Genomic DNA, 24,575 nt, shown 5'->3' with positions numbered 1-24,575 from the left:
CCAACTACTTGGTATAATTTATCAGTAAGATAACAATGTAACTTATCAGTAAGAGTACGATGCTCCGACACTTCTCTGACATATATATGTCGGACATAAAAGATATAACTTAGAAAAAACGAAGCTGGCACCCCGCTGGGGGTAGCCACCCACATGCTATATTTATTTTTATTTTATTTTATTTTCTTCACCAATAAGATATAACACTTTACCAAATGTCCATAAGGACAAATTGTAAAAAACCAAAATAAAAAAAAAAAAATATATGTCGGAGATGAAAGAACATCGGGGCCTTTCTTTTGAAATGTTTGGGAAGGTCCCCGATACTTTAGTCCAGACTTTTTATTAAATATACTTAAATAATAAAACTGAGAAATAGTTGTTTATGATTTAATCCAATTACGTTTGCTCGAGATTTATGACAGTAGGCTTGGGCTCGAAGTGACATAACTGGTCGCTGAACGCAGCCACGGTCACGGGAGGGGCGTGTACCTAACAGAGGTATGGAGTAATTAAATAGCTTTCCTTAAAAACAAAGATTGATCCGAGGGATACAGAGAGGTACGGAAAGGAGTATACAAGGGCAGTTCCACTTGGACTGAGATTCAGTCAGATAAGTTCGACTTGCACCGTGGACAAGTACGTTGAGTCACCCCCGAATCGTGGATCAGTAAGTTGAGTTCGACTAAGACCGTGGAAGAAATCGCATTCGTCGTCCCGTTGACAGTGGAGTTAACATTGTCATCAACAGCCCGATTATTTAATCGCCGCTATTACTTGTTAACCTCTGTAATAATCACATTTGTATCAATAAGTATCATCGATAGTACATAATAACTATGGCCAATTCGCGTGAAGATTCGTTATACATAGTGAATTATAAAAATATTGAAACGCTTATTGTAGAGACTTTAATAGTAATTCGTAAACTTGTGGCAAATTCAAACATTTTCACTAATAGTCGACCAAAACCTTCAAAATATATTTACGTACAGCAATGTACAGTGAGTCGTTAGCGCAACGATATAAAACGCTTCTGACGATCGAACTTGTTACACGGAGTTTAAGAAAGGCCTGTCTCTATTTGCTAAACACGTTCTAGCAACGCCTCTGAGAATTAGACATTCTTGTCTTATCGTCCCCTTGGATTCGTTCACATTATCTCGACGCGTGGAGCACTATGAAAATGGGGCGACACGACAGGACGCTTCGTCGGAATAATTTGCAGTTTTCACGAACGACAGAGCCAAGAGGATAAGTTCGGAAAGTGGCAGCGCTCGCATAAGTTTGTTAAAGTTAAGTTGTTCAGGGAGAAAATTTGTTTTTGCAACTAGGTGAGAGTCGGTTATATAACGTGCTTTAGAACAAACTATGTCTAGTTAAGAATCTTCTCCCGAAATTTTAATTCCTTCGTACTTATTTCGTTGCATGTTTATCGTGTCGTTATTCGCGTTAAATTATGCTGATATCGTATCCAATGCTATCTTGTTTTTGCGAATTTTAATAGTTGGAAGATTTGAATTGTTTTAATATGTTCTTTATGTAGTTACACTCACATACAACGCAAATGCAAATTGACTTGTAGTTTTATAATATACGTACAAAGATAAATATTTTTAGGAAAATTATTTAAAAATATCTTTGGAAAACTTAGCACGAAATTAAAAAAAAATCAGAAAATTTAGAGACAGGATACAGAAAATGATTGGAATATACTGGAAAATTAGTATCTAGAACGATACAACTGTTCTAGAGAGGATGTTACGTCGTGCGTATCTTAGTTACATATTTTAGGCAGATTTGTGTTAGTTGCGAATTCTAACTATGTAAAATTATTAAATGAAGAAAGGAGTAGCGTATTGCAAATATTATATTTGTATAACAGCGCAAATCGAGCACTCGGTGTTTGAAGTTTCTTGTAAAGAAGCGAAAACAGAGTAGAAACAGAAATTACTCGCTATCAGTTTCGATCCTTTCTACAACTTAACAAAGTTACAGGAAAATTTCAGTTTTAGAGGAACGAAAGTTTTCCTGTTAGCTTGGAAGAAATTCAACGATGCATCGAAATTCATATTCAACGTTTTTAGAACGACGACTATTTCTCAAACAGAAACTAACGAATGCAAAGTTGCACCGTGTTTAGAAAAAGTTATTGAAAATATTAACATTGAAATTAATGTACTACAGCTGTATATACACTTAAAAAATTGGTGTAGTAAGTCTGGCCAAGTATTTTCGCGAACCACTGTATTTGAAATCAAATGAAAAAGATGTTTTTGTGGTACAATCGGCTTACATCGAATTTTAAAACTACTTTGTTATAAAAGATAGAAAATACGACTTATCACGACTTTTTCATCTATGAGCTTCGATTTAAAACTGTATAGAAGAACTTATTATTACATCGTATTCGACGATGTCGAAGCTTTACGCGATGCGTCGTTCCTCGATGAATTTTATATAACATTTTCCTGTATTTAATAAACCGGGCTTTACTTTTTTGGAATTTCCTTTTTATCGATCTTATGCAAAAACCGACATTTTGTATCTTTTATTTCAGTAAAGCCACTGGTCGTGCAGATTTTGACGAAGGAGCCTCGAGTTTCCGCTGACAAGAACTACGATGTGGAGTGCAGGACAAGTGGTTCTAGACCAGAAGCAGTAATTACTTGGTGGAAGGCGGAAAAGCAGATTAAGAAAATGGCGCAAAATGTAAGCTTTGTCGAGGATAAATACCTAACAATTTCCACAAACGCCAATGTGAAAGCGTACATTTATTTCGTAACGGATTTATTATGAAAATACTGTTCGCGTTACAATGGAAATTGCCTCGTTCTCTATTCACGATGTAATTTTATCGTTCGAACGACTGGATTACAATGCCTAAAGAGAAAGCATGCATCGATGTTGGAAACAATGTGTAATATAATTCGTGATAATTAAAAACGTTCCGCTACCGATAATTGGAATTTTACAAAATCCAATAGTCCGCTCCGTTCTGTTTTCAATATAATTTCTCTCGCTCGATATTCCGTTTTGAATCTTACTATTCCCTCAACGAATGTTGTAACATTTCTTACCTCCTTTTCTAAAACTGTTCCAGTTTTGTACGATAAACAACGAAAATGAAATTCTTCCATAGATACGAATTCAAATATTTCTTACTGTAATTATATAATACAAATATGTCGCTTTGTCTACATTTACATCAGACATTTAACATATTACTTGTCACATGGTATAGTTTCATTTAAGTATCACTCCGTCATTTTCTAGGTACACGCTTCTATAAACTCTCGTGTCAATTGTAACTGTTCGAGGGATATCTAAGCGATTTTCGTTGCCTTCTGTTAGATTTTATGCTTCTATAACCACTTGATACGCGAAAAATCCTCAATTTCACGTATTCGCTACAACTTCTCTGGTGCTGCATAAAACGTTTTCACTGATTTTAGACGGTATTGCCGTCGTTTTAGAAACAAGCTTCGAGCTTCGACAGCATCTACGATGCAAATTGAAGAGAAAAGTAAGGAACACGGAAGGAAAACCGCGAGCTTTACAGAATCAGCAAATCGCAAAAGTCGCCAATCGAATCGACCACGTTAGCGTTTCGAGTTGTGGAAGTTACGCATGTGTCAGCGAGGTTCGTGACGCGTTTTTAAGGAGAATTCTGGAAATCGATGCGCCACGAGTTTCTCCAGTTCGCAACGACTCATCGGGAAGTTGGTGCAATGAAGTTATTCCGTTTTTCCAACAAGCGGTCTGCTTCTTTTTTCGTTTCGATCCTGAGTCGACTCGACACCTTCCCCGGTACTGACGAGATAGAACTTCAAATCCACTGGATACTCCCTTTCCATTCCCTTCTTTTTCTACGGCTCCTTCCACGCCCCTCGATAAATTACGGAAGACTTTACTTTCATTTCTTATTTGCAACGGGGCTGTTCCTCCTTCGTAATCCTACAATCTGAAAACCGAATTTACTTTTCCTGTGTTTCGAAATGGAAATTCTTTTCGAAACTTTTCGATAGTTCGGATTATGCTACATTATCGCGGAGAAAATATGAGTAGAAAAAGAAGCGAGAAGAGGCAAATCTTTGCTTAGGTTTTATTTTTCTAATTATAATGTTCATAAAGATATAGACTAAATTACAATTTAGTAGTTATAATCGATAATAGTGTAATTCGAAGATATTTACAGAGAATAGTTTTTTTAGTTTATTTGAAGCGATATAGTAGAGTAAAAAATAGGAGAGCTCTGTTCGTCTTGCATGGTGTAGGTATCACAAATTTCTACTGCTTTTAATATGATACCTAATTATCTTTGATGTTTTAAAATGCTATGGCTTATCTGATATTCTCTCGCATTAAATTATGCTAGCCGCTCCTTATTTTATTTATAACCACGTTATGTCATGTCCATAGGGTATACACATTTGCATTTATGTTCATTGCAACCATGCGTTTTAGCCTTATTACACACAGACGCATGCAACGTTTAAGAAAATAGTCTTCTTAAAAAGATGTCTGAGAAATCGCATCTATAAGGTACAATATTGAGCTTAATCAATAACGCTTATTCAAAGCTAAGAACAAATAACACTAAATTCGCGTCATCGTTGAATCTTTGCTCAAAAAAATGACTGTTCGTTGTCGATGATTCTTGCAAAATTCTTAGTCGATTACTCAAGCGTTGACTTATGCCTAGTTACACTGACAAAATAGAGTATTTCATTTCTTCCTTGCTTCGATCATGTACAAAAGAACGGAATAGATAAATCGCGTAGTTCCATAACGCGATCGAAGCGTCAGCTGTTGACGACTGAAAGCGTTATGAAGCGAAGGAAAGCCGCGAAAGATCTGATTTATTTTGCATCATTCACGGAAGAGATAGCCTCAATTTCTGCGCGGATAAGTTTCACGTTCGCGCGTATCCGGCATAGCGGTCGCACCATCGTAGGCTGCGCACACTATCCTCCCTGCAAGATATATCGACGTTGGTGCTCGACTATCCGCAGAATTTTATCGAGAAATTCGATCGCTCCGCAACGAGGCGAAGCGAACCGAGTCTGTGCGGTTCGTAGCTTACGCTGGAAAAATGAGAGACGAACCGTCAACGTTGAGCGAGCGAGACGAAAAATCAGTGAAATAAACGGATAATGGCGTTGCTGGTCAGAAAGGGTTGGAAAAAGAAAAACAGCAAAAGAGAAAGAGAGAGAGAGAGAGAGAGAGAAGAAGCGTGGTGGTAGCTCGCGAAGCGACATTCATCCTGACGAACTGTTAGTTCCATTCATCGTGCTCGCGATACTCATGCGGAATACGCGGCTTTTCTCGATACGTATGCCTCGTGGCGCTATCATTAAAATGACATCGCGGAAACGGAAGGTTACGCGGCGCGCTATAAGAGAAACAGAAAGATGAAATCCAGCCAGGAGACAGTCATCGACCTGCCAGCCATTTGCTATACTAGCCCGTCTGGTCGGGCTACAGTTTCCTCAATTCCACGCGACTGCATCGTAAATTCTGAAAAATCGTTAATCTATTTTTCAGCCCCTCCCCCACGCCCTCCGCCTCTTGTCGCCGTGCCCCTTTATTTTCTCATTTCTCTTGCGCGGCAATGCAAGCCACTGTCGAATGGATTTTCATATTAAACCAGTGACAAATCGCTCGGATGCTTTCGTTTACGCAACCGGGCCATTACAGCCTGCGAAATCTGTTTAGCGTTTGATTGTGTAAAATCGGAAACGTTAATCTTTGTTAGATCGAGGGATTAGGGTAAGTGATGGACAGAGGGTAACGAAAAGCATGGAGGGCACGTTGTTTGATAGAAACGATATACGCTTTCGTTACTACGATACTTCTTCGTAACGAATAGCAATCTTCTGAAATTGCTTATTGATGTGAAACAAATATCAAGTGATTCTTACTCTTTTAAAGTAACTTTTTTTTAGAAGAAAATATAACGAAGATTTAATTTCATACAAATAAGAATAGTTTTCTATATAAGAAATACCTCTTTTAAAGATATTGATAGCAACACCGATATTTATTCACGGTAACTTTGTCAATTCCATGTAAACTTTCAATCATCCGTTTGACCTTTATCTCATATTATCGGTAGCTTTTTCTCTCTCGAAATTCCTCGCTATAAATATCGATCTGAATTACAAAAATAAAAAAAACTGATATTTCGCTTTTTAAATAAAATCTAAAACGTATAATTTGCGTTACCTCCTCCGACAAACGTGATCAAACGTTCAATTTACATATGAAAATATTGCTTTCAATTCTAATATTTAATTCATCTCACTCTGTATCCTACAAAAATGATTCATTTTTCGTAATTTATACATCCACCTTTCACTCTATATCAAAACGTTCAATCGTTCTCGCAATTATAACTAGACGTTGGAATATTTTCATTGGCAGTATCCGTTGGAAAATAACGAGAGCCTCAGTGTCCTGAGTTTCGTGCCAAGCATCGACGACGATGGCAAATACTTAACTTGTCGAGCGGAGAATCCCGTTATTTCTGGCAGCGCTTTGGAGGACAAGTGGAGACTGGACGTGCAGTATCAGCCGGTAGTCACTCTGAAAATGGGCAAGACCTTGAATCCCGATGATATCAAAGAGGGTGACGATGTCTACTTCGAGTGCTCAGTCAGGGCTAATCCAAAAGTGTACAAGCTTGCCTGGTTCAAAGACGTAAGTTTCGACATAGTGTGTTCTTAAATAATACATTTTAAGGGTTTTACGATAAGATGAGCAGCTAGTTGCCTTTCTTTTGATTCTTTTGATTATGACGTATACAACAGTTAGAAAATTATTGGATATTTCTCTTAGAAATTTAATTTTCCTTTATTCCACTTTCTGTGTTCCACGTATTATCATATTTTGTATATTAGAATTAACGAAGAAAATAAACGCTGATAATTTTGATGAGAAATAGCATTAAGTAGATTTATATTTAACAAGATATTTAACAGAAATGGATAATTTTTATTAAAAACTTTTACACGCAAAGGTTGTATTTGATCTACGTTTCAAAGATTAATCATTATTTTAAAATAAGTTTCATACCTCTTGCTGTAAAATAATTTACAAATAATAAGATTTTGTAATGTACAATATAAAATGTCGCAACTGCCATTACACGGAATAGAGTTATTTGTTGCAGGGCAAAGAGCTAAAGAACAATGCCACGGCAGGTATCGTCCTCAGCGATCATTCTCTGGTACTTCAGCGTATAACCCGATACTCGGCAGGTGATTATACTTGTCTTGTTGCCAATAGCGAAGGGAAAACTGCCAGTAACCCGGTGACTCTTCAAATAATGTGTGAGTTTACGTATCTCTCACTTTTGTTTTCTCGATTCTTCAAATAAATTTGCTCTTCGATATATTCGTCGTTAACTCGATCGATTAATTTCTTAATGTTACCTACAAAATTTAATACTTTATGATACGTATATTAGACAATTTTCGAATGCTGTACTATTGACAAAATGTATATATAGTTATATAGTTATTCAATTATTCGAATTATATTACTTCCTGTTAGTAATATAAATGAGAATAAATTACAGCGAAATTAAGGCAAAGGACAAGAAATTTTTATTTTGTACTTAGAAGGAGTTTTTTTATTTTACTTGCTAGAATACGAACAAAATTCTATATATATATTTTTTTTTTCAAATTCTATTTCTTCACTGAATACATCTTCTTGCTTTAAATGACTTTCTCAGATTACCAGGCTTTTTTACACACTTTAAATAATTTTCTTCCTTAATCTTCGAGTAATCGATCCACGATTGTTTTCGCGAATAAACAAACGCTCCTGTCGCTAACACAATCGGCCAACGAAACTTCGTTGAAACAACGATTCGAAAATTTTAGCCAAACAACGGGCAACACCGTTCTCCTCCCGCGTGAGCACAAAGGCGTTCCATTGGCCTGATCTCAAGCCCTGCTTCCACTCGTTAATCACAAGAACAACGGAAGAGGTCGCGAATAGAATTGCGGCTTGGGCTTGATATTCTCTCGCCAATTGTCTAATTTGCCAGCTTTCGCCTCGGCTGTTCGATAATTACTTAATCGATGGCAAGTAGCGGTCGAATACTGGAATCAGAGACTCGAAAGGACCTTTCCTAGCCTCCGTTAGAGAAAATTGGTGTGAAAGGAAGCGGCAAGAGGAACGTAGGAGGCAATAAGGACAGAGGATAAAGATAGGATGAGGATAGGGCGGATAGTTTTCTGTAAAACACACAGCACGAGTTATTCTATTAGAATGGTCGGTACCGGCGTTGGTAGCCCGGCATATCTGCATCTTGTAAATGACCTAAGAGGGAAGGAAGGACTCCGATGCATATTCAATGTATGTAAAGCATAACTGAATATTCATGTGTGGGTGAACGCAGCCTGGCAATGTGCTAAGCCAGGCCGACGCGACGCGAGACAACAGTGGGAGCGCGCCGAGTTAAAGGAAACCGCGAATTCGCCCAAATGTTTTAGGATTTCTCCGTCACTCGTTGCTGTTTCGACCGTTGGCATTGATCCTTGAATCGAGTCGCTCAAGAATTTCCAACATCGAGTTATTTCCGCTGACGAATTTAACTAGCGGTACGCGTTTTATTCCATCTTTACTTCATCTTTACTCGATAGTGAAATTACTTAAAGAAATAAAATTGTATATGTAAATCGATAGAAATAATGACACACAGAATGACGTGATTCAGAAAGCGTTGGGTGAGAGATAATTTACCACTCGCTACCATCTGTTGTTCGCCATCCGAGGATTAATGTTCTCAAGAAACAGGAAATTCAATTATGAAACACGCGAAAACTATTATCCAGCGGTTTCATCGCTCAATTTAGAATAAATAGCCTGTGGATGTTTATGGATTGAAAATTTAAACACACAGTGCGTAAAGGTGTATAAAATATCCAAGGTAAAGTACCCGTAATAATATTTCTCCTTTCGTTATATTCTCTTCTTTCATTCCTATTCATAAAATTTGAATTGCCTTAATAATCCACAGTTTAATAATATCTAACATTTTCGTTATATTCGTAATCAAATCGTAATATATCACTTGCAATCTGAGCTGTCAAGCCATCCGTTTAAATGAAATTGATTTACCTAATGATTCGAGAAGTACATTTCAAATAATATACGGCTCTGCTATACAAAGAACCTACAGTACATCCGTAAGACAACATTATACGCATCTCGATTAACATCAGGCGACTGGTAATGCGTACTAATCAGGAACCGTGTACTGTGCGTTTCACTCGACAAATGCAGTGCCGGTGATACGTCGAGCATCCAGTATCGTCGACTTCTCGTATTAGTAATTAATTCGGCAGTGCATCAAACGCATCAGATTGAAACCAAGCCGTCTGGTGATCCCGTACTTCCGCCGTAAATCATCTCTCGTGCCATTTGGAATTTCCGTATGCCATGGCCTATTGCAAATACCGATGTCAAGGGAATTTCCTATTAGGCGATCGATCGAACCAGTCGCTAGTTCAGTGGTGTCGAGCTTCTTCTTCCGTTTCACGCGCCAACATCTCTCACATTTGGATATTAAACGCTCCCTCGAGCATCGTCTTCTCTAGACGCTTTCCATATCGGTAGTAATTTCTTCTGCTTGAAAGAACAAATTAAGGAAAGGTTGGATCAGATCCTTTAAAAGATTGTAGGTAATTCCGAGGGAATGACAGTTCTGGATAATTGTTTGTTGCGAATAATCGTGATTTGAGTGGTAGAGGTACACCCATATTCGTGAACATCAGGGACCGAAAGTATTAATTATCATCTGGATGGAAGATTTATTAAAACTATTAATTGTTATCTGCTTCGAAACTTATACAAAGACTATAGAGATTTAATGCAAATAAAGAATTCGTACATTCAACGCTATAATAAAGATCTCATCTTGATGTGCGATAATTTCCAACTTCTTCTTTATTTATATTAAGTCGTTGCTTCAGTTGCTCTAGACATTCAATTCTGGCAGCCGTCGTATTAATTTCTCTATTGTATTTGACGTTTCTTTGAAGGATCCATGGGAAAAAGGAAGAATATCAAGTTTCAACATCTCTCAGAAAACGGAGATTTATTTTTCAATATTCTGCATCAGTTTCAACTTTTAATTGTCATTTTACGTAACGTATAGCACGTTAAATTCTAAAAAATGAAACGTATTTATTTTTCGTTGTGCGTCTCAATTGCTACGTAATTGCTATAAAACTCGGAAAATATTAATTTCCAATGCGGCATAGCCAGCAATGGAGAGCACGCAAGGAGCATGCGAAAAAAATATTATACCTTCTTGCCATGGACCCTTCGTTTGGTTCCAAGTTTCGATTCAGAATTGGACAAACTTCTGCGAGTTTTACATCCGATATGAAACTTTCCCAATCAGATTTGGGTTAAGAGAAATGATTACTTGATTAAGGAACAAATATTTGAAGGTGAAGTAGTAGTACAGCTCAAGCATTCTGAAGACTTTTGCAAGCAAGTTAAACCCATCGGAGAAGTAACAATTCGCTCGAAAACAATTCATTTACAGCGCGGATACGAGCTCAAGCATCAAGCGTCAAGTTAAAAGTTTGTTAAATTTTAACGATATCTTATGTGCATAAACGTTCGAAACAATAAAACGTATGTTTAATTTACCACTTTTAATACGCTGTCCGACTTATCCGTGTATTAGGTCAATTGGATCCGCATGACTGTTTCAGTTTGTTACGATATACGGCTTCGGATTTGTAATAAGCGTTCGATCACATTAAAGCTCAATTCACATTGAAGTACGAGACATTGTTGTGATTCGATGATCGAATTCGATAAATTATAATACACTCCCCTTTATACGAATGGATCAGGCAGCCTTGGATATTATTCGAACAAATGTCACCAAGAATACGTATTTAATCCTAGAATGGAACGCAAAGGAATCGTGATAACATAGGATAGCGTGTCAAATTTAAAAATTGCTCTCTTTTAAAAAACGATCTGGTCTTCGTTTCTATTTCTGTTTCGTTTATACATCATCCCTCTCTTTATTTCTAATAACCAAGACCTTCTTCGCCAAAATTGATTCGCGTTAAGCGATCTTTAATTCCGCGACTGAAACGTTATAATAAAAACGAACGTGACATTCTTTCACAGACACGCCAGTTTGCAAGGAGGGCAGAAGCGAAGTGGTGGTTGGCGCGCTGAAGCAAGAAACTGTATCGTTGGTTTGTTCCGTGGAGAGTCACCCAGCACCGTTGATTTTCCACTGGACATTCAATAATTCCGGAGAGTTGGTGGAGGTTCCTCATTCTCGTTACTCTCACGTGGCAGCGGTCGGGACGCCGTCCGTTGCCGAAAACCTGAAGGAGTATCCACAATTTCATGGGTCCAGGCTGAACTACACGCCCGCAACGGAAATGGACTATGGTACGGTAGCGTGCTGGGCGAGCAACCAGGTTGGCAAGCAACGGACGCCATGCCTCTTTCAGGTAAATGCATTTCTCTCGTTTATCTTACGTTGCACCGGCATCTTGCAATTTTCCGAATTGTTCACTACGCGATATTATTTAGAATGGACGATATTAGGGATGTTGGGCATAGAAAATGATTTAAATAAGTCTATGGTTGTTGGGTTTACACAGAATGCGCGAGATATACTACACGAAAGCTAGATCATCTTTTTTTACGAATAAATGGATTTCCAATGATTTTATTTTTTATGATAGTTACAAATATGTATAGTAAAATATTATGAAACAATAAGATTCAAATACTTTCATCAGTCACTGTATGCGCATTTTCTGTGATTGTTAATATCAACGATTATTATTGATTATACCTAAACAATGAAAAATTAAATACCTATTTAATAATTAGATCGGTACATTTCATTTTAATTATTGGTTAATATCGAATTTTCCGTAAAGTATGCGATTAGTTTACACGAACAAGAGAACAAGAGAAAAGAATCAAGTTTGACGTGCGAATGAATTTTCTAAGGCAGGATCTATCTATTGTATAATTGAAAAATCTACAAGAATTGAGTCTGTTAGAGAGAAATGTTCGAATACGTTTTTGTATGCGACGAGCGTATTGCAGATCGAGCATGCAAACATAGAATTGCTTTTAATGGCCCGGAATCGAGTTTCTTCCAAAATGGAAAATACTCCATCCAGATAAATGTTTGATAGTTGTGCACTTTTGTACATTCATGGACCAACACGGTATATCAACAATGTAATAGGCCGATGAATGAAAATGGTATATCTTTGCCAAGAATTCTAATTCGTTATTTAACATATTTGTTAACAGACTACGAATATTTGAACAGTGAAATGAAAATAAAATAAGTTATAATACAGCACGTTTTTTCTTCGAAGGTTGGAGAAAAATATTTGCACCGGTTGATACTTTGAATAGGACTAATTAAATTAAGCTCATTTCAATCAGTAAGTTATCATTGGTCGAATTAATACACTTGCTGTCGTCAATGTACATCTATGCCTAACAAGATTGTTCGTAAAAGCTCTTCTCTTCGTGTTTCATCTATGTACGTGAAGGTTTTTGTAGCGATGAATAGCAACCCTACATGACATTATGTATCGGTTTCAATCAACCCTATCAATCAAGTTCTATCAATTAATTAAGTCAACACTATACCACACGATTGCTACGTTGATCTGTTCAATCTAAGCATAGTTATATCGATTACGTAATATCCTCCATACACACGTACACGTAAACTATTGCAGCAACAGCAAGATTTGCTTTAAATTTGTGTCACTTGGAAATTTGTTCGATAAATTTCGTTATTCTGTGCCGGTGAATTACGTACGCCATAGATTTTCATCGTAATTTATTAAAATCACATTTTCATAGAATTCTCAGTTTTAGCAGCAATCATTAATATATTACAATCCTCGACGGGAAGGATGTTAAGCGAACCCTTGGAATTTTCTCGTAATCGTAACGTTAAAAAGCAAAATTCGATGAACTGTAATTAACAAAACCCGCGAATGAAATGTTGCGTTAACGCAACAACGGCCTTTAATGAATTAAAACACGTGGCATGTCTCCTTCACATCGGAGGTTCCATAATCGAATCGAACCGTCTAAATCAAAATCTAATACAAACTTTTTCGAACTGGATTAAATTCAAAAGCGCAAACATCCGATGTTGAGAGCCGAATGATCACATTTTCCAGGTAATAGCCGCAGGACGTCCGTACGCTCTGCACAACTGCAGCACGACGGAAATGTCCGCGCCTTTAGACGCGGAGGAACTGAACGCCAAGTCCGGAACCGGACTGATAGTTCGCTGCTTGGAGGGTTATGACGGCGGTCTTCCTATCTATAGCTATCAATTGGAAGTGGTCGCGGATGAAGACGGCGGGCCAATTCTGTTGAACAAAACTATGCCCGCCAGCCCGAACGGACCAACTTTCGAGGTGGCAGGCCTAACGACAGGAAGGAGTTATCGACTTTTTCTGTACGCGATTAATGCAAAGGGGAGGAGCGAACCTGCCATTCTCGAGCCAGTGACCCTGAAGGGTGTCGCCATGTACACGACCGGTGAGTACATTGACTTTCTAATGCGTATCGCATTTAGCGGAACCGTTTGACACATGTCAAATCACTTCTCTAATGAGAAACGATTCTTCGCGTTAAACGACGCGTTAAACGACGACCAGTCTCGTTTAACGTTTTCTGCTCGTCGAATCTATTTTATATATGTTGGGATAGAATACCTGTGGGATGGAGCATGTGTAGAAGCGATCTGAATGTTCCAGAAGGTGCGTTGTACGACATTTCGTAGATCCTCTTTCTGCTTGGAAAGAGTTTTAAGTTTTATGAAAGAAACGAGTACTATTGAGACGAGTACTACATGAGAATTATCTTACAAACAGAAAAATTTATGAAGCTCCCATTATATGATAAATAACGAATTTGCGGAATCTCGTCTTTGGTTTATTATATTAGTTGCAATATTTTTTTTTTATTTTGGTTATTTTACAATTTGTCCTTATGGACATTTGCTAAAGTGTTATATCTTGTTGGTAAAGAAAAAAAAAATAAAAATAAAAAATAAATATAGCATGTGGGCGGCTACCCTCAGCGGGGTGCCAGCTTCGTTTTTTCTAAGTTATATCTTTTATGATAGTTGCTATATGATTAGAATTTATGTATCGCCACATTGTCGTGGAATGTCACGTGGCAAATCAGATTATTGAACATCTCTAGCTCGACCAGCGAAAGCAGGCCAGTTTGTATATCCATACGAGATGGTAGTCTGAAATATCAACCTGCATTTCTGCTTATATAACAACACGAATCATTACATATACTATTTGTTATATAAATGTTTGTAACGTAATTACATTTTTTTAAACGAAGAATACTTTTAGTATTCTCGTATGATGATCGAGGTTTCCATTCAATGTATTTTCAATTTGGAATATAAAACGAAATAGGAAATAAAGCTTCGTATGAATGGAACAACGAAGAAAGGGCGAAACTTATGAAACGACTCGATACATTGCAGGTGGGCAATTATTACACGAAGAAATTCGTCATAAAACGACACCTTAGCACGAACTTATTGAACGATCTAATAGAATTACCACAATCGAAAATGGTAATGTTACGCGGAAGCATGCAATTACAAAGGTAATAAATATCGAGTGGTGGTAATAAATATCGCCAAGCCCTTTTTCAGTCGCATACGAAATAACCACGTTTTAAAGATCTCGATTTAAATCTTTGCACCGGCCGATCGATCGTGCACTGATTTTCGTTCGTTTCGAGTATTAGTCACAACAACTGGCAATCACGCAATCGTTCGAAGCAGAAACAATTAAACGAAAATTGCTTCTCAACGATAAGCGATCAAGGATGTAATTACTACTTATTCGACTGTTATTTCGATAGCGACGATACAGAGAGAGTAACACTACGATGATTGTGCTCGGTAATTATAGGTGTGTAAGAAATATCAGTGAATACAAACTTGCAAATTAATTATTTTTTCCGACATCGAAATACTTTCGCACAAAGGATTTTAGTCGCGAACGATATTCAAAGCGAATCGGTTAAATGTGTCACATCCAACTGAATTTTATCAGCGATCTGTTTCCTTTCTTTCCTTCGATTTCAGTAAGAAAGATGATTTTGGAAAATTGGCAAAACTTTGTACGGACAGAGTATTTTTCTCTATGATGACAATTTCAGTTGTGTCAGTTGTGTTTCAAATACATTGCAATACTCGCTTACGATTACGACTGTAAGTTGTATAAATTATTAATCGTATCATAGCCAAGCGATCTTAGTGTAAATTATTTGGTGGAAAATTGCCAAAATTTGTTGACTTTTAAAAGAGTTCGATAAAAGCATCAAGTATTAATTAGTTATTAAGTTATTGCGCAAGAAGACCTTGACAAGTGTGAAAAGTTGCACTTGTGGAACTGCTATCTGTTTTATTAATTTTCTTCCCACCGTATAAGAGAATCGAACAGTGTTGGCAATGTGCAGTTTGCAGCTTATGAAATTTCGCTAATAACATTAATTTAACCGCGCGACAGATACCTGATCGAATCAACTTCTGCGTATGAGCGATATGTAATCTAACGCTTGTCGAGTTGTCGTAAAAATAGGAGAAAAATACAAAGGAAGCTGGGCATTCATATTCTCTGCGATTCTCTAATTCGACTGAGATAGCAGGAGGGTGTATTTACATTATCGAGTTCAGTAAAGCGCAAGAAGCGTCGAGAAGTTTTCTCGTTACCGATGATGATTATTTTCGCATTATCTGTAAGGAGGAGAACGGAAGCTAAGGAAAACTGGGACGGTTCTCGCGAACGAACTTCTTGCCATTGAGAAAACGAGAAGTTAAAAGAAAACGGAACGTCCGGTAAATTTTAAGCCTCGGTCACGAGGCTATTCTCGAATCGTGGCACGGCACGATTAACGGCCAGGAAAATGATCGAAACAGATTATAAATTGGAAGAGATATAATTGAAGGAGGTATTCAGATCTCCTTCATCGAATATCGAATTTAAATACACCTTCCGAGAACCTACTTTAATCTGAAAGTAATATTCAATGATCGTTATCGTCGTTCTTTGTTTTCGTGGAAAATATGTCGCGATACTCGTTAAGCAATGATTTCATATTGATTGTATCAAGACCCGTTGAAACTCCTGTCGCTTTGTTTTATACCAAACCTTTTGAAATTTTTACGAGCCTAGATTCATTTTCGAAAATGATAATTTTACGATAATTAAAAAATTCATCGATAAACGATTCAAAATTGATTTGATATATTGTACGTATGTAACGTACGTATTTGCTAAGAAAAATTTATCATCGATTAAAGTGTAATTTTTTTTTAAACGAATAAATTAAATACTTAGATTAAATAATTAGATTAAATAAATAATTTTAGGAATAAAAGATCGCACGACGATTACGCTACGTTTAATAGAAGTTTGCTAAGATGCGGTAAATTTCATTACAGTTACAAAGTATCAATTGTATTACGGTATTATTTTATTCGACGACTATGTCTACTTCGAAGCTGAAATATTCTTCGACATATAAATTATTATGGACAGGATTTTATAAAAATTTTAATTTAAGGGAAAATGCATAAAATCGCGGAAAATAGGAGAAGGCGCGAATCCGGCGTGATTTTCGTTTGACAAAAAATGTAAAATCGTATGACATTGGAAACGTACGTAATCGGCATTAATTAAATCGTTGACGTCCACAACCGTCAAATCTCGCTGCAACGCAAACTTTAATCGTAATTGTTGTTTTTAATACGCTGCGCGAGTGCACGAATACTATCAAGCATTTATGAATCTCGCTATAATTCACGAACGTTGATGTTGCTTGCGTTTGAAAAAACGACTGACGCGATATTAAAAATTCCTAGTCGACCGTACCGTCGATATGGGAAGAACTTTGCAAACGCTTTATCTTCGTTACGCGCTATGAAACTATTGTTAACGCGATGCAACCAACGTAACCAAAGATACTTTATGTCATCGTTATTCGTAATGCTGTGTGCAGTGTCTTATTTACAAAGAGGAAAAAGAAGTCGATCGATAATATTCGTTATTTTAGGTTTCATTCCAAGTAGTTCAAATTTTTTCCCTTCCACAGTTTCTTTCCTTTGAAACATACAACTTTCGCAAACTCTTTGTAACATTTTATTATTAACTCCAAAGTACTTCAGGTTTCTCGAATAAAAAGCGGCCTTCAACGTGCTTTACGTTCAAAGACGAACTTTTGCCTTGTAGGAAACTAATTAGATTTATATTTATTAAGCATTCGGTATTAGCCGAGTAAATAAGTTTATATCTTTTGTAAATTATTAGTTAAATGACTCGATTCTTGGAAATTTCTTTAATTTGTACAAATTTAGAAGATACCAGAGCTAAAAGACCGATGCTTCTTCCATATTTGCTATATTCTATAATATTATATTTATAATTCTGTATTCTGAACTTATTTGCATGATCCAACTAATATTGTTAACGAGTTATCACAGAAGCGAGGTTTTACGATTTACAAAGAGTAAAAATAAATAAAAAGATGATTTCTAAAACAGCTTCTAACGTTTTATTTATTAATACTAACTCGCTCTTTGTCTCGTCAGAAATATAACCATTACTTTGACAGTGAAGGAAACTTTGCAATAATGTCCCAAACTGTTTCGCAAAGCCACACCAGGTTTCAGAGTGTCAATACCATTAAACGCGTTAAACCACCCAGAAATTAAGTGCCCTCGTCGTTCCTTTACAATCACAGAAACTTCAGCCGTCGATATTTTTCAGCCGTAATTGGCTAAGAGTCGAACAAAACCCACAGATCGTTCGTCGAAGTCGCCCGAAGGTCTCGGGGAACAAAACGGCGTACAAAGCTGCACATAAATCCTGCGCGGTCGTTTTTCACGCGGCTTGCCGAAACTGACTCACGATGGTAGAGGACAATGAGACGAGGGGAACGAACGAAATAAATAAAAGAAGAAAGAAAAAAAAAAGAAAAACGCTAGCTTCGCAATGGTAACAGCCGCTGTCGCGACGGCGAATCGCTGCTGCCGATTCCGGCGTAGGATGGCTTTTGAAAAATGACTGGCGGAAAAACGCTGAACTCCGCTTTTGACGGTCCATCGGCGCTTGCACGTGGCCTCTGTGTCTATTATAGTCGCGATAGTCGACACAACGACGACGGATATGATTGCAATTGCGCAAATAGTCGGAGCGCACGCGTCGGTATTGCAATTAGTTGGTTAACCGCCCCTCAAACTCGGCCCATCGCCGACGCTACGCTCGACATGGGCCCCATAAGGGAGCCTGACTGTGGTCTGGCTCGTTGTTGGCCTTTACAGGTACACACAATGCTCGAAGTAGAAACGAGGGACCGAACAGAGACCCGGCCGGTTTGTTGGCGCTGAACATAGCAGAACGCAACCGCAGGTATCGGACTCTGCGGACCTTGCAATTAACAAAACAGATTATACAATCAACGAGCACCTATATCTCTTCCGGTGTCCGTGTGTCAGAATCGTTACACTGGCTTTCACGGGCCTTCCGCGATGCCTTCTGCGAGCGCCGACTCTCTATGATAAATACCGGAATCCCCCCGTCGGCTAGTGCCTCTTCCTCTGGTCGATACGGCGCATCCGTTTCCACCATAGCCACGATCGTTTGCCGAATTAGTTTCAGGTGGTAGGGTTTCCGTGTTGGCATGGATCTGACGAGAAAGGATTGTGCGAAGTGAGTGTGCGATATCGAAGTTTCAATGGCTACCGATTGTAGCAAGCGGACGCTTGTCATGGTAGCAGGCTGATGAAGCGATTGATGCGATGGGGTAAGTGATAGGGAAAGAAGGACGAATTGGATTCGATAAGACTCGATAGAATCGATAGAGCGAGAATATTTTGCGGCGGAATACATTTGGTCGTTTAATGTAACTTTCAAAGTATTTGACGCTGTTCTATTTAAAATTATAATCGCGATGAAGATGTAGCAGCAGGAAATTAGCGATAAATTAATCGAACGTATCAAGATCGTTTTAATTTTCGAGAAAATTATCTCGCTAAAATAAATAAAACAATTTTAATCAAGCACAATGTCCTTCGCTATAACACCGACGACCCAATGCACATTCCAAGTAAAAGTCTGGGGCACGATCGAGCTAACTTCTTCTATCTGCAGTCGGTCTCGCGATGTTATCAAAGCGGATTGTTCCGAGAGGGTTCAGAATAAAATTCGTCGAACTTTGATAATTATTTACACATATGTATATCGTATCTGGTTGTATTTACCATGCATTTTCATTACACGTCATGTTTCTCCAACGATCAAATTTATCGTGTATCCGTTCCCAAGGAAATTGGCCGGAGCAAACGCGAATTCGTAGCGCGGTTTCGACTCCCGCGGGAATCACGGACAAAGACGTCACTGGTCCAGAGTATCGGCCTGTATGTTTGCGAAATTGCTCGTGGCGGATTCCTGGCGCGCCAGAGGCGTCTCGGTTATAATCGACTTTACCCTGGCAGCCCGTGGGACATAACAGAAAGTCGTTGGTAACATACGGTCACGGGGTTAACATTGGGTTAATTCAGTTTGCCGGCGATCTTCGGTGCGACCAACCGCACAGAGTAGGTGCCGACTATCATCCAATTCGCCTCTTCTCCTTCTTCGGCCTTACCGCTCTTGGCAACCCTGTCTGTCCCTCCTTCTCCTAATTCCAACACGCCTGACTTTGCACCCTAGTCTGTCCGTGTGTAAGGGTGGCGAGCTGCAAATATTGATTTGACGACCGTAAGCCCGCGGCGTTGATTTGTCCGAACGACACGGCGGCTGCGGAGCCGTCGCAGCCAATTTTCGGCCTCTTTGCTTTGTCCTCGTTTGTTGGAACGCCATTGGGGTCAATTCTTCGAGAAAGTCGTCGCAGCACCGCCCTTTGTGCCGCTCTCTCCGCGCATTCAGCGCTTCTATTCCGTGTGCCGCTCGTATCTTCTCCGAAGCATTCGTTCGAAACACACTGGCTAACTTGGAACTGACTACGTTGCCTTTGTAGGTGGTAGGATTTTTTCACAATCTGAACAGAGTGTATTATATTTGAATGGAAATTGATATTAGAGTTGTGATCAAAAGTATCGTGATTCGACATAGATCAGTTTTGCGTTACTAGAGTATGAAGATTGTCAAAGGGAGAAAATTGTAAAGATAATACTTGATCATTGTTTCTTAGAGTATATTCTTCTTGCTGGCTGTCAATTAGTACTATAATTCTTTTGCCAGAAATTAGTATTGCAATCGGTATTAATAGCACTGTCAAATAAAGAACAATTCAGGAAGATTTCGTTTTGAAGATCCACAATTGTCTGCTGCTTGTCTACCAGAGGCAACTAATTAGCAGAATGTATAACAAGATAGTCGAATTCTCTACGTATTATAGAATACGAGTCTATAATCTGCACGGATGCTACATTATCGTTGTTCTCTTATCAAAACCTCGTTTGCGTGGTAATTGGGTCACCGCATAACATAGAGACAATAACTGTAATCGTTACAGATACTACGTCATATTATCTATCATTATTGCCATTTCTAACACCTCATTTACCTATATTTTTCAATTTCTGCATTTAACCGATATGACTTCGTATCGTCTCAATTAGTGCGTCAACTCAATTCATCGATTCCAAGAGACAGCGAACATCTAATATCTCAACATTGAATTTGGCATTAAAATTCATTCAACGTGGGTTGAAATTCTTCCATGCTGAGGCTCCATCTGGGAACCGAAAGACATCAAGCGTAATTCCCAAGGTGGAAAAACAAATGGCAGCCGAAACCTTGTCCCCATCTCCCTTATTCTCTCTCTCTCTCTTTCGACTTGAGGTAACAGTACAAAACGAGTCGCGTTATGAAATGCGAAGGGATTCGAGGAGATTCTTTGTCAGCGGACAAGGACAATGCTGGGTAGACGAGCGGTTTCTCAGGTATCGAGGAAAAGGAACCCGGTTGGCCGTTAGGAAAAACGAAAGAAAAACGACGAATCGAGCGGTGGTGACGATGATGACGCGACGGAGCAAGGAAACGAGCGCGGAGAATGAAAACGCGAACGACGCGCGAACAGAATCGCTTCTCTCCATTTCATGGTGGTGGCTGTTGAACTAGCTCCGGCTAATCCATTAGGAAAATTAAGCGTGGGATAGGGCTTTCCTTATTCCTGACGGAGTAATGTATCCTCTGGTTCTTCTTTGTTAACCCCGCCCGACCTGTCGCGGATCGTGGAATAAGAAATAAGGCCGTCCCTTCTTTAAGCACACACCATGCTCCGTCAGCCAAGAAAAAGATAGAGGGAGGAACCATAGCCCCGGAGAGTGAAAAAACGAATAAGATATCGGAGATGAGGAAACGAAAGCAAGGTGATAAATAGTCATTCTCCCACGTCTTTTTCCGACCACCATTCTCCCTTTCATATCCAGTCGAGAACTATTCGAAGAACGCTTCTGTTTTGGTTCCGCAGACAAGCAATTTATGCAATTGCTTTTCTCTGAATATCGATAAATTTTATACTCCCAGAGCTACTGAAATTTCCACCGTAATTATTTCACGATTTCCGTGTTATTTTTCTTTTCGCTGGAAATTAAATATTTTAATTGCTTGCTTTCGATTTGAATGTTTGGTTTACTTTAATAAAGGGAAATTTAATATTGACAAATGCTTTTTAAAACGAATATTTTTCTAGTAAACCTATTTATGTTTACGTTAAAAACCTATTTGAAATTTAAAATTCGATGAACTTTCCGATAACATATCAATTTATTTATGTATTTTCATACACGAAAAGAATTCTAAAACACTTCGAAAAATGTAAGACGCACTGCTCGAATCTTTATCAAGGTATTTGAAATTTAGATTTTATAGCAATTTCCCAAGTTTTAAGTGACTATTATTTTTAATACGTGAAACATGCAAAATTTTATATTTGCATAGCTCTTTATAACTCTTTAAATACCACTTATTTAATTTTCCTTAAATTTCACTTTGTATGAGAGCAAAATAATATTTGGAATTCAGATCGAAATTACAATGAAAAAATTAAACGGAATATCGAGATGATAATTGAATTTTTACAATTGCGATACCGAAGTTATAAAAGCTATGATAATAATAACATTGAAATAATTTGCGATAATAATTACATTTCATAAATTTTATCGCTTTTTACGAAAAATTGATAAAATAATATTACCTACGAAGTTTAATTTAAAATATGACAGATTTAATGCGTTCGCGTCATAATGGTACATCTGAAATTAAAATCTATTCCGCAGCTGCTAACTTCTTCATAGAATACTAGTCACGGGATATTGTTCCGTCGAAGCTGAACATCATAGTTCGCCAGCGAAGACCCTTAGGGCACCATACACAAGTAGATTCTATCTCATTACTCATCCAAGCTCCAAAAAATTTCGAAAGTACTTCCACGTCCGTGCTAAAAACTACATCGAGAAAGAATTCCCCACAACCATAAAAATTCAATTCAAAGTGAAAGCTCCGTCCTCGACGTTGTAACAAAAATGCCAATGTGGTGAAAATGTGATATGATTTTCTATACGGATATAGAATTATAAAATCATAAAATCATAAACATTGATTCTTTTTATTATACGTATATTTCCATTGAAATATAACAAAATTATGTAATTTCACGCTTTGACAATTTTATTTTATCGCCAATTTATGAAAAAAAGCGACTCATCTGTGTGAAAATCAAATTGTCGAGGTATGAAATTATAGAACTTTATTCCCAGTTCTTTCTAATATCTCCCATCGCATAACTCTTCCATTATAATTTTTATGTCATTGAGTATTCTGATTTAAAAATTTCGGACAGAAATATTCAGGAAAAGTTGCCATAGTTTTGAAAAATTGTAGCACGAGGTACCTACCACTGACGAAGGAAGGAAAGTTTCGGCACGATGAGGTTTCTAAATTTCAAAGGAAAAGGTCCACTCTATTTTCTAAAACTCATTTACCACTCCTCGCAACTTTTAATCATTTAAAAATTAAAAGAAAATTACTTGCCAGGATCTCGCATCCTTCGAGATCCGGCATCCAATTCAATTTTCTAAGTGTCTTAAAATTCGCTTCGCGGAAACTTCCAAAAGTTAGAACGACCGAATGCGATGTACTAAAGAAAAACTTTATCAAAAGTTTATCCTAGATATTATAACATACAAATTTAATGTAATTGATTTTCACTAAAATATAACAATAATTTACATCTAATAATACTTTTATCTTTTTCATTCCTCAAATTACTATCTTTAGTTACATTTCTTTTAGCAAATTTTTACCCAACAAAATACTGAGAATGAACATGACACAAAATATACTAATCTTAGTTTACTCTACGAAGAACATTATCCATTGCATTAAGTCTCGATCTTCGCTGAGATTATGTTTGACACTTATTACAGGTTGAAAATAATTATTCATGCCCTATAGAAATTTTATACTAATTACACGTGTTTGTACTTCGTATCTTGTAACTTCTATGTATGTATACTTTCACATTTTTTTCAAATTTTACCAATATAATCATGACGGTCGCGTCTCGTTACAATGCTAATTAAGTTTCGAAAACTTTCATATAACGTACATAATATATCGATCAAGTTTTCTATGGTAACTATTTGAATACTTCCGTGAATTATCGTACACCGTCTACGTAGTCTATTCGGTAAAACGTCAGAGGAAAAAGGAGATGGACGAGTTGAAGGCAACGCAACAGAAAGAAACCGTGCACGAAATCAGGAGCATCGAGTCGCTGGTTGATAGAATAAGAAAAAAAAAAAAAAAAAGAAAAAGAGAATCGAGTACCTTCAGGGTCGTTTGCCTGTTCTTGACTTAGCAAGATATCGATTTCGACCACGAACTCCTCGACAAGTTCCTGCATTCGCTCGGATAGACATTTCGATCGTATGCGCGCGGTGGTCGATTGTTTGGCCGGAAGCTAGCACGTGGATGGTTTTAGAATGCAATTCTTTCGAAATTGGTTTCGGGTTTCCGCGAGATTGCTTCGATTTAGGATGAATTGTCTTGACTGCCTTAAAGTCGCACGCTCGCAAGCCCAACACTTCCGGCCAGCTTAGAACGCGAAGAAGTTTCGGCCAACTCGACGTCTGCGAAACTTTCTTGCAATAGTCTCGAGTATTCCGCGGAAGAGACATCTTGTTCTTTTCCCTTCTCTTCGTTATGTTTACTTTATGAAGAGCAAACGCGAAACAAGATACAGGAAAGAAGCTTAAATCGATCTTATCGCGACAAAATTACGGTTTGAGTTCTAAGATCTTATTTCTAAGAAGCATTAAACTTTATTCTTGAACGGATAGATATTACAAAGATTTAAGCTGCGCTTTTGGATATTTTGTATAACTCGGAAAAGAAACGAAAAGTCTAAGAAGTAAATTTCCAGAGAATATGAGAAATGTCCCTAGTACGCTTTAAAGATAAATAATCTTCATTTGC

At 37.8% G+C, this 24,575-nt stretch overlaps 1 protein-coding gene across 2 annotated transcripts in view; it reads left to right on the top strand.

Annotated features, from left to right (window-relative positions):
- LOC132912965 (hemicentin-2-like) overlaps positions 1-24,575 on the top strand; it is a 214,994-nt gene that overhangs the window by 171,964 nt on the left and 18,455 nt on the right. For both annotated transcript variants that reach the window (XM_060970819.1, XM_060970817.1), the window contains exons 5-9: positions 2,561-2,712; positions 6,427-6,702; positions 7,175-7,334; positions 11,173-11,507; positions 13,224-13,590. In XM_060970819.1, coding sequence (XP_060826802.1) covers positions 2,561-2,712; positions 6,427-6,702; positions 7,175-7,334; positions 11,173-11,507; positions 13,224-13,590 — 1,290 coding nt within the window. The remainder of the gene's footprint in view (positions 1-2,560; positions 2,713-6,426; positions 6,703-7,174; positions 7,335-11,172; positions 11,508-13,223; positions 13,591-24,575) is intronic.

The sequence above is a fragment of the Bombus pascuorum genome, chromosome 12 (genome assembly GCF_905332965.1).
Source record: "Bombus pascuorum chromosome 12, iyBomPasc1.1, whole genome shotgun sequence".
Taxonomy (NCBI): Eukaryota; Metazoa; Arthropoda; class Insecta; order Hymenoptera; family Apidae; genus Bombus; species Bombus pascuorum.
Note: the sequence above shows the minus strand (reverse complement) of the source record. Positions and strands in the feature narration are given on the sequence as shown.